This window comes from Trematomus bernacchii, unplaced genomic scaffold, assembly GCF_902827165.1.
Source record: "Trematomus bernacchii unplaced genomic scaffold, fTreBer1.1, whole genome shotgun sequence".
Lineage (NCBI taxonomy): Eukaryota > Metazoa > Chordata > Actinopteri > Perciformes > Nototheniidae > Trematomus > Trematomus bernacchii.
The window spans coordinates 10,036,853-10,053,132 of NW_022987714.1; the positions used below are offsets into that span (position 1 = coordinate 10,036,853).

General features: G+C 41.8%; 3 protein-coding genes across 4 annotated transcripts; 1 reads left to right on the forward strand and 2 right to left on the reverse strand.

Moving 5' to 3' along the window:
- Positions 1 to 5: 5 nt before the first annotated feature.
- LOC117491448 (coiled-coil domain-containing protein 34-like) lies at positions 6 to 3,911 on the reverse strand. Its single transcript, XM_034141435.1, has 7 exons — positions 3,765 to 3,911; positions 3,149 to 3,421; positions 2,920 to 3,049; positions 2,645 to 2,752; positions 2,360 to 2,518; positions 2,134 to 2,263; positions 6 to 603 (listed from the first exon to the last, which is right to left on the reverse strand). Exons 2-7 carry the CDS (start codon positions 3,406 to 3,408, stop codon positions 401 to 403), a joined length of 990 nt encoding a protein of 329 aa, XP_033997326.1. The 5' UTR covers positions 3,409 to 3,421; positions 3,765 to 3,911; the 3' UTR covers positions 6 to 400.
- A 175-nt stretch (positions 3,912 to 4,086) lies between these two features.
- Positions 4,087 to 11,209, forward strand: slc15a5 (solute carrier family 15 member 5). Of its 2 annotated transcripts, XM_034141825.1 has the most exons (9): positions 4,087 to 5,843; positions 7,798 to 8,020; positions 8,541 to 8,710; positions 9,335 to 9,555; positions 9,647 to 9,833; positions 9,985 to 10,173; positions 10,380 to 10,511; positions 10,629 to 10,737; positions 10,852 to 11,209. In XM_034141825.1, the coding sequence occupies exons 1-9, from the start codon at positions 5,474 to 5,476 to the stop codon at positions 10,991 to 10,993; spliced, it is 1,743 nt and encodes a 580-aa protein (XP_033997716.1). In that variant the 5' UTR covers positions 4,087 to 5,473; the 3' UTR covers positions 10,994 to 11,209. The 2 variants fall into 2 exon arrangements, with proteins under 2 accessions (XP_033997716.1, XP_033997717.1); XM_034141826.1 differs by lacking the exon at positions 9,985 to 10,173.
- Positions 11,210 to 11,247: 38 nt separating this feature from the next.
- On the reverse strand, positions 11,248 to 16,186 carry LOC117491855 (tripartite motif-containing protein 16-like). Its single transcript, XM_034141960.1, has 6 exons — positions 15,588 to 16,186; positions 15,403 to 15,498; positions 13,430 to 13,675; positions 13,198 to 13,345; positions 13,053 to 13,118; positions 11,248 to 12,977 (listed from the first exon to the last, which is right to left on the reverse strand). Exons 1-6 carry the CDS (start codon positions 16,161 to 16,163, stop codon positions 12,409 to 12,411), a joined length of 1,701 nt encoding a protein of 566 aa, XP_033997851.1. The 5' UTR covers positions 16,164 to 16,186; the 3' UTR covers positions 11,248 to 12,408.
- Between the last annotated feature and the right edge of the window lie 94 nt (positions 16,187 to 16,280).

A 16,280-nucleotide genomic window follows, 5' to 3' on the forward strand; every position in this document is an offset into this window, starting at 1 on the left:
ATTACTTTGATAAAGCCTCTTTTATCGACAGGATACAACAAAATAAACTCCATTGTTTAAATGTCCAGCCATAATGCTATGTACACGCGCAATTAATATGGTATAAAAGCTGGGTGCAGTATCAGAATAAATTCTAAACATATTTGTAAAATCATAACAATCCCCAAGACACATCCTTACAAACAATCTAATATGAGCTGGTGCATTATTACAATATTGTCCAGTGTTCAACAATACAACAAATCCAAATCTAGATATGGAAGCTTAAATACCACATCCATATAAGTGAACAGAAATACTTCTGTGATTCAGCAGTCTCAGTTCAGGAGCTGTTGTGGTTGATGAATCATATTTAAGCAGTAACAGAGCAGCCGTATCAGTCACACACGTGTCAGCTGTGTCATCTCCTCTGCAGCACCTGGGTGGCACTCGCAGAGTTCCTCAGTCTCAGAGCGCTGCCGGAGCTTTGTTGGCTCCTCTGTTGTTTCTGAGGTTTCTTGCCAGATGTGTTATTCAGTTCTTTCTCCACAGGAGGGACGTGAATCGGCTTCCAGGGGATTGGATTGTAGAAGCCTGGTGACGGGAGGTATTTCTCATATGGACCTAAAATAAATCAAAGTCATAAGGAACTGATACATAACAAATTCAAAATACTTGTTTTAGCTAGGCAAATTAAACTTAAGATATAATCACATTTGATCCCGTCCGGAACTAACTCAAAAACAGTTACATTTCTATAGACATCCAATCCAATTATTAGCTTAAAGTAAACATGTATTTCATATTTTTGTATCACGGAATACCACAGCTATACCTTTATATATATATACAAAGTTATATATAGTATTTTATAACATGGTTTTAAAAAATGAACACTGTCAGTTTGTTTTTTCAGTTTACATATCAGGGTTATTTCTGTCTTAAAGGTCCCATGACATGGCCATTTCTACTGATCATAATTCCATTGTTGAGGTCTACTAGAATAGATTTACATTGTTCAATGTTCCAAAATCACATTGGCTTCTCATACAGCATCTCTGTATAGTATGTGTATTCACTCTCTGTCCTAAACGGCTTGTTGGAGCTCCTGCCCCCCTCTCCCTGTGAGCCCAGTGTGCTCTGATTGGTCAGCTCGCCCACTCTGTTCTGATGAGTCCACCACCGTTACAGCAGAACATCAGTGCTTATGTGTTACAATGGCGTTAGCAACCAGAAAATGACACCAGTAATGACAAACAGATGAGAATGCTGCGTGGGGTCTGGGTGCCGTGTTGGCGGGACGTTGCGGGGCTTGCTGCTGGAGCGGACAGTGTGAGCTCTATTACTGGTGTCGTTTCCTGGTTCAAATCAAGTTTTTAATCAAATCAAATCAAGTTTTATTTATAAAGCACATTTAAAAGCGATTTTTGGTCGAGCCAAAGTGCTGTACATGTAATAAAAACACATTACTACAATCACAATAAAAGACAATAAATTACAACAGATATATATATAAAAAAAAAAAAAAACACAAGGAAAAGTCAGGAGTCTTGGTTGCTGCGTGGGGTCTGCGAGACAGCGAGACATCGCGAAACTCAGCCTTTGTACCCTAGCCGCGGGAAGGGGGGGTGCTGAGGGGGCTGCAGCACCCCCATCTGCAAGGCTCCACTAGCACCCGCACCCCCAAACGCGGCGCACCTACAGTGTAAGCGCGCCACAGTTTCGCCACTGCGAGGCTCCACTAGCACCCCTCCCCCCCGAGCGCGTCACAGTTTCGCCGCTGTCGGCTGAGAGAGTGTGTGTGTGTGAGGAGTTCCACGGATTGGTCCATTTGGATCGTCGTTACGTCACTTGGTTCCCGGAAGAAAAAAATGGAAAAAGAAAAATCTCCAACGAGGCGTTCTGGGGCAGCATAGCATATATAACACACAAGGGGACGGGTAATAACCAGAAAAGCATGACATGGGACCTTTAATACATTTCAGTTATTTACATTAATGTTTTTAGATCACTTTTTCACACAATTAATTCAGTTATTTACAATAATATTTGCTTTATATATTTGCTCCTACAGATGTATTTATTTATGGTATCAGATAGTCCACAAATTAAAAAGCCTTGTGAATGAGGTTTAAATGAATGAAATGATCTTACTTCTCGTGTAGCAGGGTGATTGGGGACTAGCTTTGGTTTTTTCATTAGCTTTTGCCAGCCAGTCCTTAAACTTCTCCTCTGCCCTCTGGCGGCGCTCCTTCTCCTGCTCCTCCTTCAGGGCAGCTTCCTCCTGTCAAGATTAAAAATAAATATATGTATCAGTATCGGTCTATTTCTGCTCATGAATAATCTTATTACATTAATCTCATACAAATATCCACATTACCTTCTCCTTCTTTTCCATTTCAATTTTTTCCTGGTTTTTCTTCTGTAGCCAGTCTTTGTATTTTTGTTGAGCTTTCTGTTCTATCTCCCTCTGTTTCTCGTGCTGCCTCTGTATCTCCTCCTCCTCTTTCCTCAGTTTTAGGAGTTGCTCTTGCTTCTCCTGAGATTGAAAAGAGAAAACAAATAAAAGACATGTTGTCAGCATTGGATAGTGTACCAATTACAGCCAAAACACTATTGTGCTTTATGTGTTTTAATGAGTTTAAAGTATATATGAGTCATATACCTGTTCTCTTTTCATCTTTAGCCAAATTTGGATCCTCTCTTCCATGACAATCTTTTTCTGTTCCAGCTCCCTTTCTTCATGTGCTTTCTTTTCCTTTTTTAACCACTCCTATTTTAAGGAACATGAAATGTTGAGATTCAGACCGGATGCAATAAGAAAGTATATTTTGGAGTAAGAATACATTGAAAATAAGGAGGAAAGTTATGACTAGCAAAAGAACATAAGGAAAGTACACACTTGTACATTGATATAAAAGGTAATTCACTGTTGCTTGCCTCTTCTGCTTGTTTTTCTAAATGTAAACGGTCTTCTTTTGCTTTGCTAACCAGCCACTTTTCCCATGCACTAAGAGGCTCCACAGCTGTATCCAACATCTGCACTGAGGGCGTTCTTGGTAGCTCACATCTATAACAGAAACAGATGTACAATGTATGTTGTCTCTCTATAATGCACCCTGTGGTCTTGGTTCCGAAAGTATCTTAAGCCTGAATAATTGTTCGGTACCTGACTGGTGAAAGGCTGAGTCTGGATGAGTCGCTCAGCCTGGGGGAAGCCCGCGGGCTGGGCTCCAGGTCTTCATCACTGTCGAAACTGTCGTGGTATATGGGAGAGAGCAGAGAGAAAGTGTCTTCTTCGTCGGACAGCACGTCGTCGTCCAAACCCTTTGATATGTTCAGGTATTTCCCCTGGATGGTTTTGACAGGGGTGGAGCTGAAGCACTGGGACGCAGAGGCAGGAAAGTTCGGCATCTTCCGGCCAGACATTGCTAGCCGATATCTAAGGTCGAAACATGATAATGTTTTCCATAAGTTAAGCGTGTTGTCTGAAAACTAATGCCAAAGATCTATGCAGCTTTTTGGATGCGCCTATAACACAAACAAAACAAACAAGCTTATGCTAAGCCTTATGGCAACAGGTCGTTTTTACGGTTAGCAAAGGGGGGGTAGCGTTAGCACTCGAAGGAAACTAACAGCTAGCTTTAGCTTTGGTTAGCAACATTAGCTTTATTATGTAACGTGCTACGAACGTTTAATGGTTAGTTTCAAACTAGCCATCTCCATGTAGGATGTGTGCAGGTCTCTTATTAACTGTACAACATTGCAAACATTTTATAACCTACCTTTTTTACGTGTATTTGAAGAAAAGCCTGCTTTGCTCGTCGTTTCCCCCAACGCTGGAACTGATTTGCAACCAACTTTTCCCCCCATGATACACCACGCCCCCAAGCTCAACTGGACGCTGCTTCTGTAACCATGGTGAAGCCTGACGCCATGGATACCACCCGTCTGTCTTTACAACATTATTTATTCATCAGTTATGAACTTTATATATACAGTCTATGGTTATGAAGTAATAATACCAAATAGTATGTAATTAAAACGTCGTTAACATCAGAATAGTTTTCTCAAAAATAATACGTCTGTGTTATTGACATTGTTTATTATTATTTATTCAAAATAGTGTGGCATGTCAAAAAAGGCCCACTATAATTATTGTATTGGCCAATTAGCCTACTAGGGTCTACTAATATATGAAATAAGGTTCAAACATTTATCATTTTTAGGCTTTGCATTTTTTTTACATTATCCCACACTTATCCCTTCTTTCATACTGGTCAGTTTTGGTTATCTCTAAATAGCTTGGTACCCGATTGGTAATGCAATTAATTTATACACAATTGTTGTTGAGACAAATATCTCTTGGCCCTCAAACAAACAGTTAAAAGGGAGTAGGGTTTTCACGGTCTTTGAATCAACAACATTATTCCAGTGTTATTCTGTCCAGTGCTGTTTGGTTGAGTCAGACAACATGTTTACTCCCTACTGCAAAAACAGGCAGTTATTGTTGATCCAGCAGCCCTGATCCAGTTAAAGTTGACCGGGTCGTGCACTCGGTCACACTAGCACTTAACATTTTCAGTCTAATTATCAGCAGGCGTTTCAAATTGAGCTTGTACTGCTTTCACATAGAGATGTGGCATTTTGCGAGTCGGATGCACTAAATTAATTTGTTGTCTTTTTTATGTGTTGTGATGCTAAAGGCAACTAAGCATTCTGTGTTGATTGTTGATGATCATTTAATCTATGACTTTTTGCATTACAAAATAATATTTATGTTTGCAACATTTGCTTCATTTAAATCAAGACCCAACAGATTACAGCTACTGTAAATCTGTACCAGTGGTGGAAAAGTCCTCAGATCTTTTACTTAAGTAAAAGTAGTGATACCAGATCTTAGAAACACTCAGTAACAATTAAAAGCATTCAAAACATTTCTTGGTTTGAAATTATTAGCATACAGTTGACTTAAAGTTTCAAAAATAAAAGTACTCATTATGCAGAACGACCTGTTTCAGTCGTACTGGTATATTTTTGATACTTTGTTGTCTGCATCAATTCTTCAGCTGGTAAAAGTGAATGTATGCACTTAGTTACTTTCCACCACTGCGCTGTATGAGTCATTAACAGAAACAACATCCACATGACTGTATCTTGTCAGTAATTATACAAATATTTCTGGGATGCTCTCTACATTGCTCCCAGCTTACACTCCTTTTGAATACAATGTTGAATCAAGTGTTAGATCACTGTGAGGCAACCACAGTTCTGAGTAAGATCCTGACACAGGAGGACATCAGCCACCATTACGTGCAGAATGCAAAGAGGTGTGTCTGATCCTAAGTGTCGCCAGAGTCACACCAGGGTGAGGGATTCCAGCTCTGGCTTCTGCTGCTCCTATCCTCGAAGGGCAGAGTTCCCTCTCATCAGAGCTCTGCAAGATTCATTAGTTAGCTGAGCAGCCCATCAGCCAGCTCGCTGGTCAGGTGGTATGGTGGTAGGAGACCCAAATAAACTGCCAGATGGCAGAGGCCAACTGCGTCGACACTCCAGGGCCCCTCGTCCAGACCGGGCTCCTCGTCCAGAACATGGACCACCAAGGAAGTCCCGCAAGAAGCTCCAAGTTATCATCTGTGTCCTGCTTGTGGAGCTGTGTGAGAGATTCACTTTCTTTGGGATTGTATGCAACACCATTATCTTCTGCACGGTGAAGCTGGGCTATGATAACTACCTGGCTGCGACCGTCAACCTGTGCTTCATAGGAGCCAGCACCCTGACCCCGGTTCTGGTTGGCTGGTTTGCAGAGACCTGCCTGGGGAGGTCCAAGGTGCTCTACATATGTGCCTTCCTACATTTCTTTGGTAAGACACAATTTAAGTTTATCAGATTTACTGTTGTGATAAAACTTGTGATAAAACGATATGACTTGATTAAAATGTATTCAGTGTTTAGTATTTCCGTATAATGTAAGATTAGATGTCCATTTAGTGTGGGGTGAAATCTGCCAGTTAAGAAAACTGGATATTTATCTGTATGTTTGACTTGAAAAATAAATATCTGACACATTATTCATTATGAGTCTTAAAGGGCCCATGTCATGGCCATTTCCACTGATCATAATTCCATTGTTGAGGTCTACTAGAATAGATTTATATTGTGCAATTTTCCAAACTCACATTGGTTTCTCATACAGCATCTCTGTAAACTACGTGTATTCACTGAATTTCACTCTCTGCCTTTAACGGCTCGTTGTAGCTCCAATAGCTCCAATAGCTTCAGCCCCCACCCTCCCTGTGAGCACAGTGTGCTCTGATTGGTCGGGACGTTGTGAATCGCGCTGAGCTCCGTGGAGGTGTTGTTTCCTTGTTAGCGATACACAGCCAAACACAGCCAAACTCATCCTGAGCACACACAAAGTCACAGCCGAAGTAAAAACAATAAGTGTGGCTTGATATTGAGTAAGAAAAAGGTTGATAAACGCTGTGAGAATGGGTCTGCAGAGAGAATTTCGCCGCGATCCCAACTGTCTGTTATCAGCCTGCAGCCAGGGAGGAGAAATCAGCTGAGCTGCCTGCTCCCTGCACACAGATGTGTGTGTGAGGAAGTCCGTGGATTGGTCAATTTGGACCAATCAGCGGGGGCTTAACGTAACGGCTCCGCGGACGTAACGTAACGGCTCCACGGATTGGTCCATTTCGTTCCGGGTACGGCTTGACATCATGCCGTACCCGGAACGAAATGGAAGAATCAAATGGACAATGACGTATCTCCAACGAGGCGTTTTGGGGAGGTATTTTCTGTGTTAGAGTTTTACTCGCTACAGGGTGTACTTTGAGGGTTTATGACTCTGCACACCGTTTACATGCATAAAAACCTTCATAACACACAAGGGGACGGGTAATAACCGGAAAAGCATGACATGGGCCCTTTAACCTTTAGTGAGTAAGCTCCTTTGAAGAGCAATACTTTTCTTATATTTTAAAACAACTTTTTCAAGTTGAATGCAAGATGTGAGGCTCCATCGAGACATAAAACCAAGGTTAATCCTTGTCCGGCAGTGGCTCAGTCAGTAGGGGCTTGGACTGGGAGCCGTAGGGTCGCTGGTTCAAGTCCCCGACCAGACCTAAATATGGAGTGTGGACTTCTACTTGGAGAGGTCCCAGTTCACCTCCTGCCCTGCCGTGGTGCCCTTGAGCAAGGCACCGGACACCCCCCTTCCCCCCCACTCCCATTGCTCCCCGGGCGCTGTACAATAGCTGCCCACTGCTCCTAGTACTAGACTCCTTGTACTAGGATGGGTTAAAAGCAGAGGCCAAATTTCACTGTGTGTGCTGTGTGCTCTGCATGTGTGACCATTAAAGAGGGTTTCATCCCTCCCTATTCCTTCCTTCCTTAATAGAAAAGACAGAAAATAAAATCGGGAAAAAAGATTAAAGAGAACACAAAACCATCGATAAATAATCCATTCAAAAAATATGAAAACGAAAGCCACTAGGGCTTCATATATAGTATGAAGCCCTTTATTGTAATAAAAGCTAATATATAAAGATCAGAAGTTTATATAACCTCTAAACTCTAAATGTATATACCCTCCAAATCCCCCCTTCTGCCAGAAATCCCCACAACAATCCATCTATTAAATGATATTTAAAAGCATAATACCACTGAGGAGAGAAACAAATTATCCAAATAAGGCAACCAAATCCCATAAATGCTGATAGTAAAAAAGACAGAGCCATGACTGCTTCTGTTAAGTCACACTGTTATTTGAAATACAACTATGCCGTGACCTTCACCTGTCACTGTGCTTTCTAGGCACAGCCATGCTGCCTGTGGTGGCATTCCCCTTCGAAGATTTCTACATTGACACTCACCACATGACGCACCAGCTGGAACGTCGGGAGCAGCAGATCTTGTTCTACACCGGCCTCCTGGCTGCTGCTCTGGGCATCGGAGGCATCCGGGCCATCCTCTGTCCAATGGGAGCGTACAGCCTGCAGTGCTACAACCAGCACCAGCTCCTGTCCTTCTTCAACTGGTGGGTGCTGGTGCTGTTTGGATGCAGTTATTCAACTGGTTAGCCAATGATAAGACTCCAAACTGTCCATCGATATTGTTACTGTGATCAGTTTAATTTAAGAATTATTTCTGGTCAAGTTCTTTACAATTAAGTTATACTGTTTAGAAATAAGACATGCAAGTTGTTGTATTATTATGGAGAAAAAACACGAACTATAATGCCCCTGAAATTGGGACTTGAGTTGTAGGGGAGTAAACATGCCAGTTATTAAAAAACTAGACAATTTATTCGAAGAAGAACATAAATGTTTGCTCCAAATTTCCTATGAATCCATTCAATGGCTGTTATTTTAGTTCACTAAACACCTTACTGTACATTTCAATTTCATGGTTTTGCAAAAGGCTAAGTCAGAGGATTGCCAAAGTCAGTGTGATTTATCTTCTGGGGACCATGAATGCCTCTAACAAATTTCAAATTACAGTAGTATTGAGGTATTAAGTAAGGAAGTGAGTGTATTATTTGCTTTACGTTTGTTCAGGTTCTACTGGTTGGTCAACCTGAATTCCACTGTGGTGTTTCTGGGCATCGCTTACATCCAGCAGTCTGTGGCCAAAAATCTGGGCTTCCTTATCCCCTTCACCTCTGTGCTGCTGGCTCTAATCGCCATACACATGATGCGGAACAATCTCACCTACAAACCCAAGAAAGGTAACATACTGTGTATAAAATGTCATTATTAAAGTATTCAGACACACTACTTACATTACTTGTTTTCAGAGATATGGACTTTAGTCAGACACAAGTTTGATTACTTGAAAAGAATCTTGCAACTTGGAATGGACTTTAACACCATAGTCTTGTAACTTCAACTTAAGCTTTTTGACTTTTGACTTTTTGAAAATACCTGTCGGGCTTCTGACAAGCCCAAATATTTCACAAATCAAAAAACTTTAGAAGTTATTAGTTAAGTCGAACGCTTGAATCTGAAGATTCACTTGGTTGGAACCAATCAAACAGAATCCAATCATATTTCAGGAGAGAGTCATTAAGAATGTTACGTAACTGAGCACCAGTTGATGATACCAAAGAAAATATCCTATCCTACAGAAATTATATGGTTTTTAAGAAAGAATGAATTGCAGTATAAGATCAGAGACAAGTTAGAACTCAAAATCTTGACTCCACAATGACTTTGGACTTGTTTGTTACTTGCAAAGCAGTTAGTTGGTTCCACCTCTTTTTGTATTTTACTTGTAACACCACAATAACTTGTTACACATCAAATCAATTTAACAATTCATTCAATTACTTCATGTGTCTTTCGTTCTGCAGGTGGATCATTATTGACCACACTGGGAGTTTTCTTGAACTCCCTCAAGATGTGTTGCCTCCACTACCGTCACCTGAGCGGAGATGTGGGATCTTGGCTGGACCGGGCCAAGGAGAACAATGGCGGCCGTTACAGCGAGACGCATGTAGAGAACGTCAAAGTCCTAGCCAAGCTCTTCCCTCTGTATGGCCTTCAGCTGCTTTACAGAGCCTGCATCACACAGGTGGTTACATGGAGTACAATGTGGCTTTATTATGAATCATGTAAAAGGATTGTGTCCATATACATTGAGGTTAAGACAATGTTTTCTTCAGATTCCCTCAGGGTACTACATACAGACCATGAACTCAAACCTTCACCTGACCAGCCACCTGTTGCCCATTGGTGCCATGAATGTGATCAGTATCATCCCTCTGCTGCTCTTGGCCCCACTCATAGAGTGTGTGACCACTTGCTACCTCTCCGCGGAAAAAACTCCTCTGGCACCTGCAAAAGTCATCAGTGAGTATTTCTATGTGCACACACGCACATCTCCACTTTTGACATATCATTCTAATGTCTCTCTCTCTTGCTCTTCTGCCTCCCTTTCCTCCCATACTTATTCTGCAGCCCCCTCTCTTATCACCCCTCCCTGTCCATCCTCCCCTTCTAGCTCTGGGCCATGCATGTGCCACTCTGTCGGTGTTGGTGGCAGGTTTGTCTGAGCTGCATCGGAGGTCCTACCCTCTGGTGGAGCAGACCCTCTCTGGGAAAGTTCTGCAGGTGTCGTCCATGCCATGTTTCCATCTGGCTCCTCAGTACATCCTGCTAGGTCTTGCAGAGGCTCTCGTCACCCCTGCATGTGAGTGAGGCCTTAAAACAGTGTTTAATGCAGGTTGTCTGTAGCTGGTGCTTCCTGCCTAAAACTTACTCTTTATCAAATGAGAACAAACTAACTGAAATATCTTCTGTTTAATTTCCAAAGTTTAGAAATGCTGCCCTGTTTGTCATAAATACACAGCGGGGAATAATGACAAAACGTACCTGCTGTCACTTCCTCTCCCACAGGCTCCCTAATATCTTTCCAGCTGACCCCAAGCCACATCAGAGGGATCTCCTTACACTTCCTCACTCTGTCCTATGGAGGGGGCTGCTTCCTGGCAGCCTTAATCGTTCAGCTGGTGTACTTTCTCTCTGGAGGTAAAATGAGAAAATAAAAACTTCCAATAAATTGGCACTGTAATTTGGCTAAAAAACAAAACGTTTTTAGCCTTAGATATCACTGATTCTGATGACTGCAGTGATACATGTTTACAGGTAACTTCTACCCAGACGCACTGCATGATGGGAACCTTGAGAGATTCTTCTTCCTCCTGGCCTCACTGATGGCGGTTAATACCCTTGTGTTTTGGCGTGTATCTAACAGGTGCAGTATTATCTAACTACCTGCCTACACTACAAGGTGGTCTACAGGTTACTATTGGATTATACATTTTGCATATCATACTTTAATTCTAACCCTCACTGATTTTTTCCCCAGGTATATAGACCTGAGTGTGCGGGGTAAAGCCCTGACAGTCAGCCCTCTGGCTGAGAAGCTGCTGCACTACAAGGCCTGCCTGCGCTTCTACGACACGGTGGACCGCTCCTACACAACCGCCTCCATCGAATCTATTTTATGAATATCTTAAATATTATCTTTGCTGTTAGTGGCGCTGGCGCTGCATGTGACTATGTCAGAGTCTGTGACTTTTCAAGCCTAAGTGTATAAGGTACCTGGCATGTACATATGTTTGTTGTCCCTTGCTGTGAATGCTGACCGTTAATTGAGCGTGGCCTGTACAGGAGAGATTCATTTTGAGGTACATTTGTAAATCAAATTGAGAACATAAAAATGTAAATAAAAGCACAATAAATCAAATGAAATTACACATCATTGGAAGAAAATTGCCCTTTATTGAAGTCTATTAAAGGTAGGGTATAGGTAATTCATTTCAGAAACACTTGTTATATTCCATGGAATGCTCTTAATATCCCGATAGCAATGAATACATTAAATGCTTTGACTATAAATACATTAAAAAAATTCATCTGTGGAAGCCGTGGCGCTGTAAAAAGCATGACCAATTATCTGAGCCGGCCCGGATAACTGGATGGCCTACCTGCCTGCCTGTCTCGTGCCCTCATTGGTCATGTGCGCGTCCGTGTGTGTTGGAGGAGGGGCTCTGTAAGGAAGTCTGAAGGAAGGGCCAGATTTTTTTCGGCTGCTACTTTCAAATTCTAGCGCACTCAAGCTGGTTTCTCCATTCTTACCTACCCTACCTTTAAAGCAAGAATATGCTGCTTAACTGATTGTTTGATAATTGAAAATAAAGGATAAGCATAGCAGTATTTACAATAATCAAGGATTTAAACTCCATAAACCATTGGTGGCCTTTTTCCCATTATTAAACCCTAGCGCAAGACACAACAGAGTGATTGTTGCAAGTATTTTTTATAATATCAAATCAGCCTGCAAAATACTGAGACACCATCTTTTGAATAAGCCCACTTTGAAAATGAGCTCAAATATAAAATTATTCAAAGTATAGAAGTTATATAAAAAAGTATTTTGATGTGCTATATAGAGGCATTTTAGAGAACAAATAGCTTAACTAAAAGATATATTTTCAACTATTTATTCGTTTCCAGAATTCTCGGTACATATATCCATTATGTGAATATTATTCCTAATTTTGTACATATTTATTTTTAGGGTTTTCTGTCCATCTCAATCATTTACATTACATGTCATTTGTTAGACGCTTTTATCCAAAGCGACTTACATACATTGAGTACTGTGGACAATCCCCACAGGATCAATTTGGGGTGAAGTGTCTTGCCCAGGGACACAACGACATGCTGACTGCAGTGGGACTCGAACTTGCTATCCCCTGATTCGAAGTCCATCACACTACCCACTGAGCCACAGCTAATTTAAATGCTTATTTTGAAATTAAGCACAAATGGCTTGGAAGAAATTATAAAATGATGACATTTTGGACAGACATGGATGTAAACTGCAACATCTCTGGTTTCCCTGAGGCATTTGGTTTCTTTAAATGACAGGGGGTCCTGCGGCTTTAATTGTGGCTTCGAGTTTGCATATTTTAAGTGTCGCACCCAAATCCACGGAAAACCCAGGATACAGAGGCTCGGTGAAAATGGTCTGGACGTGGTGCAGCTGTGAGAAACTGCCCGAGTCAGAAACACTGTAGAAGCCCAGAGTTCCTGCTTCAAAATCAAGATGTATGCCCACTCTGCGGGAGAGAACCGGAGGAATCTGGCCTTTGTGAAGATTATTGTGCCAAAATGTGCAACCGGACAACGAGCAGGTTAATTTCCAAGACAGCTCGTTGTGGCCGAAACAGCAACTGTTGCCCGAACCATTTCTTTCAATGCTTCTGTACGACACAGCCAAATCCACAATGCCCCCATCCCACTCCACCTCCCAGTAGTGGCTGTACTGAAGGCTGTTTTTGCACAGAGCCTGGTGATAGTAGGAGAATCTGTCTGCATGATCAGGGTGAGCCTGGTCCCGGTCGCTCCATGATATCTCTCTGTTTCTGTCTGACAAATGAAGACATGCAGCTACTGTGTTGGGGTCCACCTCCATGGTGGTGTGTCCTGGGAAAGATGAAACACTGTTAAAGATGTTCAGGTATGTTTGTACTGAAATTTGTGAATGAACATCAACCTTACCCTGATATTTGGTCAAAAGATACATCCTTGATATTGTTTTCTCATGAATCGTTGGTCGTTTCCACACTGTGAAAAGGAAACTGGTCATTTTGTTGATACACTAACAGAAAATAAACAAACCAGATGAATTTTGAGATTCACTTACACAGATCTTTTTCCGGATCACGCAATAATTCTATCTTTTCTTTGTTGCACAGATTTTTCAGTTTTTTTGTCTGTCCAGAGATGAAATCTGTCAATGTGTTAGGACTTGAGTCTGCGAACACAGGGAGGTCACCAAGGGCCTTGAAACCCTGCAGAGGGCCAACAAATAAAGTGTGTGACTATCTGCAAAAATGAAATAGAAAGTCTTGTATGGTCTCAAAACACATCCTCACCTGCACAAACTGAATGGGGTCCTCTGTTAGTGAAAGCTGGTTGAGTCTATCCTCTCTGTTCCTCAGCTCGGACACTTCACGCTCCAGTTGTCCGACACGGATGTTGGTCCAGTCCACTCCTGATTTCTCTGCCTCTCCAACTCTCTCTCTCATCACAGAGCGCTTCCTCTCCACAGAACGGACCAAAGTACAGATGTGTTCCGCACACAGCCGCTCAAGGTCATCACACGCCTCCCATGCAGCATCCTGGTAACGGAAACATGCACCATTTGTGTAATGGCTGGTGAAATGGGGGATTTGACCATACTTTACACTTCCTTTAGTTATTCTGCAACATTTCTTTATTTATTTTTTTTATTTATTGGTTTATTTTTCCCACAATTATTTAAAATAAGTGAAATATTTGCAAAACATTTTGACATTCATTCATACATTCTATTCAAAATCATTACTTCATCTCATGTGCAATGTCATGGAAACTGTGGTATTAATGAAATGTAATGTTTTAGTTTTGTGGTCTTTAAGAAACAGATGTCTCAAGTATAAAGAAGAAAGGCATTTATAAAAACTGCAGATAGAAAGTGGAGGCAGGATCTGGATGGTGTCAGGATAACGATAAGGTTGACCCGTATAGTCACCAGGTTATCCGTTTGTGTAGATTCCCTCAGTTTAGTGTGGGACATAAGGTATCTGGCTCAATAATGTGTTTTATTACATGTATGTATTTTTGATGATCTCTTTGGTGTACTATTTTAAAAGGCTGTATGTCACTCACTAAAGGATATACTCACTTAACACTTTGCGTGCATGGAATAAAGATCTGTATGTTTCGTGCATTTGTTGCCTCACTACTCTAGACCAGGGGTGTCAAACTCAAATACACAGTGGGCCAAAATAAAAAAATCGGTACTCGAGGGCCGGACTGGTTCAATGTTTATTGCAGAACTTATTGAAATTAACTTATTGCACATATTAAACCTGGAACTAACAAAGCTTAAATTATTGCCTATAAAAACAACATTAAACATTAAATAATCAGTTGCATTCATTTCTTATGGCTCTATCTGCAGTCATTTCTTATGGCTCTATCTGCAGAGTCATTTCTTATGGCTCTATCTGCAGCTTTTCCGGAGTCATTTCTTATGATTACATTTTTCCACAGGCCAACAACAGCTTCAAAAAAACTATTTCCCTCAAAGAAAAAACCAAACATGCCCTGTTGTCGTGAGAGAAAAAGTGCAGAAGGAAACATCCATGTAAACTCAGTGTGCTGCTCTGTGGTGCTAGTTCAAGCCAGATACTTGGCATCTCATCTTGGGTGCAAGTTCATCAATGTTTGGGGTCAGGCTCTGAGCTGAGGAAATCTTCAGGATTGAGTGAAGGTGTGCGTGCAATATACCAGCGGGCCAGATCTAATAGTAATTCAAAATTATCCTGCGGGCCGAAATTAAATCCACCAAGGGCCTGATTTGGCCCCCAGGCCTTGAGTTTGACACATGTGCTCTAGAGACCATGATTTAAAGTTGTAATGACAGCAACAAGAACACAAGCTTGTGTGATTTAAGAGGTCACAAGCCAAAAAGGTTAGGAATCACTGTTCAAGATTACTCCAGCCATTAACAATATTCCTGTCAGTGTCTGGATATAGTCTGCATGCACTTTCTTCCCTTTAAAGAAAGAAAAAGTCTACCTTTTATTCAATCAAAACTTCAAGACTCACAAAGTACTCTGTTCAGATACATAGAACATGAAGCATTCATTCATATTATAAAATGTTATGTTCAGTGTGTCAGAGGCTGAATGTTTTCAGAGACACTGGAAAGTCCCCTGCCGGATAGCAACTATTGCCTTACACAGTTAACATCCACGCCCCTTTCCTCTTTTTTAGGGGATCTTTTTTGTCAGCATATGAGGCACTTTGAATACTTTGAAATGTGTTGATGAATAACAGAAAAGGTAAATGTTAAACTCACTCTTATAGAGCCTGCAGCCTGCCTCAGCTCCATTATTTTACTCTCTGAGTGCAGCAGTCTGTCTGCTATTTTCAGTTTGGTCTGCCCCAGTTGTCTCTGTTGAAACACAAACATTTTGAGATGATCAGTGACTATATAACAGTCTGGCCTACAAATGACTCCGGCATGTGGCTGGACTGAATTACCTGCATTTGACACTTTTCTGCTGACACTGCCACAGTGTCATGTCCTTTGTGCTCATCCATGGTACACAGCAAGCAGATGAACTGCTGATCCGTGCGGCAGTAAATCTCCAGAAGTTTGTCATGACGGCCACAGATTCTGTCTTTGATCCATGCAGAGGCTTTGATCAGATTGTGTTTTTTTAAGGGGGGCACCTCAAAGTGAGGCTTCAGATGAGTCTTACAGTAAGAGGCCAAACACACAAGACAGAACATGCACGCTTTTCTTTTTCTCCCTGTGCAGGCGTCACACTGAACATCACCAGGAGCAGCATGAGTGCTATTATCAGCGTCTTCACTGTGTGTCTTCCTGTGCTCCTCCAGCAGGGCAGCCAGGAGTGTGTTCCTCTTCAGATCAGGCCTGGGGCAGAACGTCTGCCTGCACTGAGGGCAGCTGTAGCTCTTCCCTCTGTCATTATGTCCATCCCAGAAGTTATTGATGCATTTCATACAGTAACTGTGTCCACAGGACGTCGTCACAGGATCCTCCAGTAGCTGTAAACAGATAGAGCAGTCGAACAAATCCTCACTGTAGGCCATTTTGTGCTGCTCACAGTTTCACTTTCCCTGGAAAGGAGGAGTGGCTTGTTGTTGGCAGCTAGATACTATTGGAGTGTTCTCACTGACTGTTCTGTGGGAGTGTCAGTGTGAGAGCAG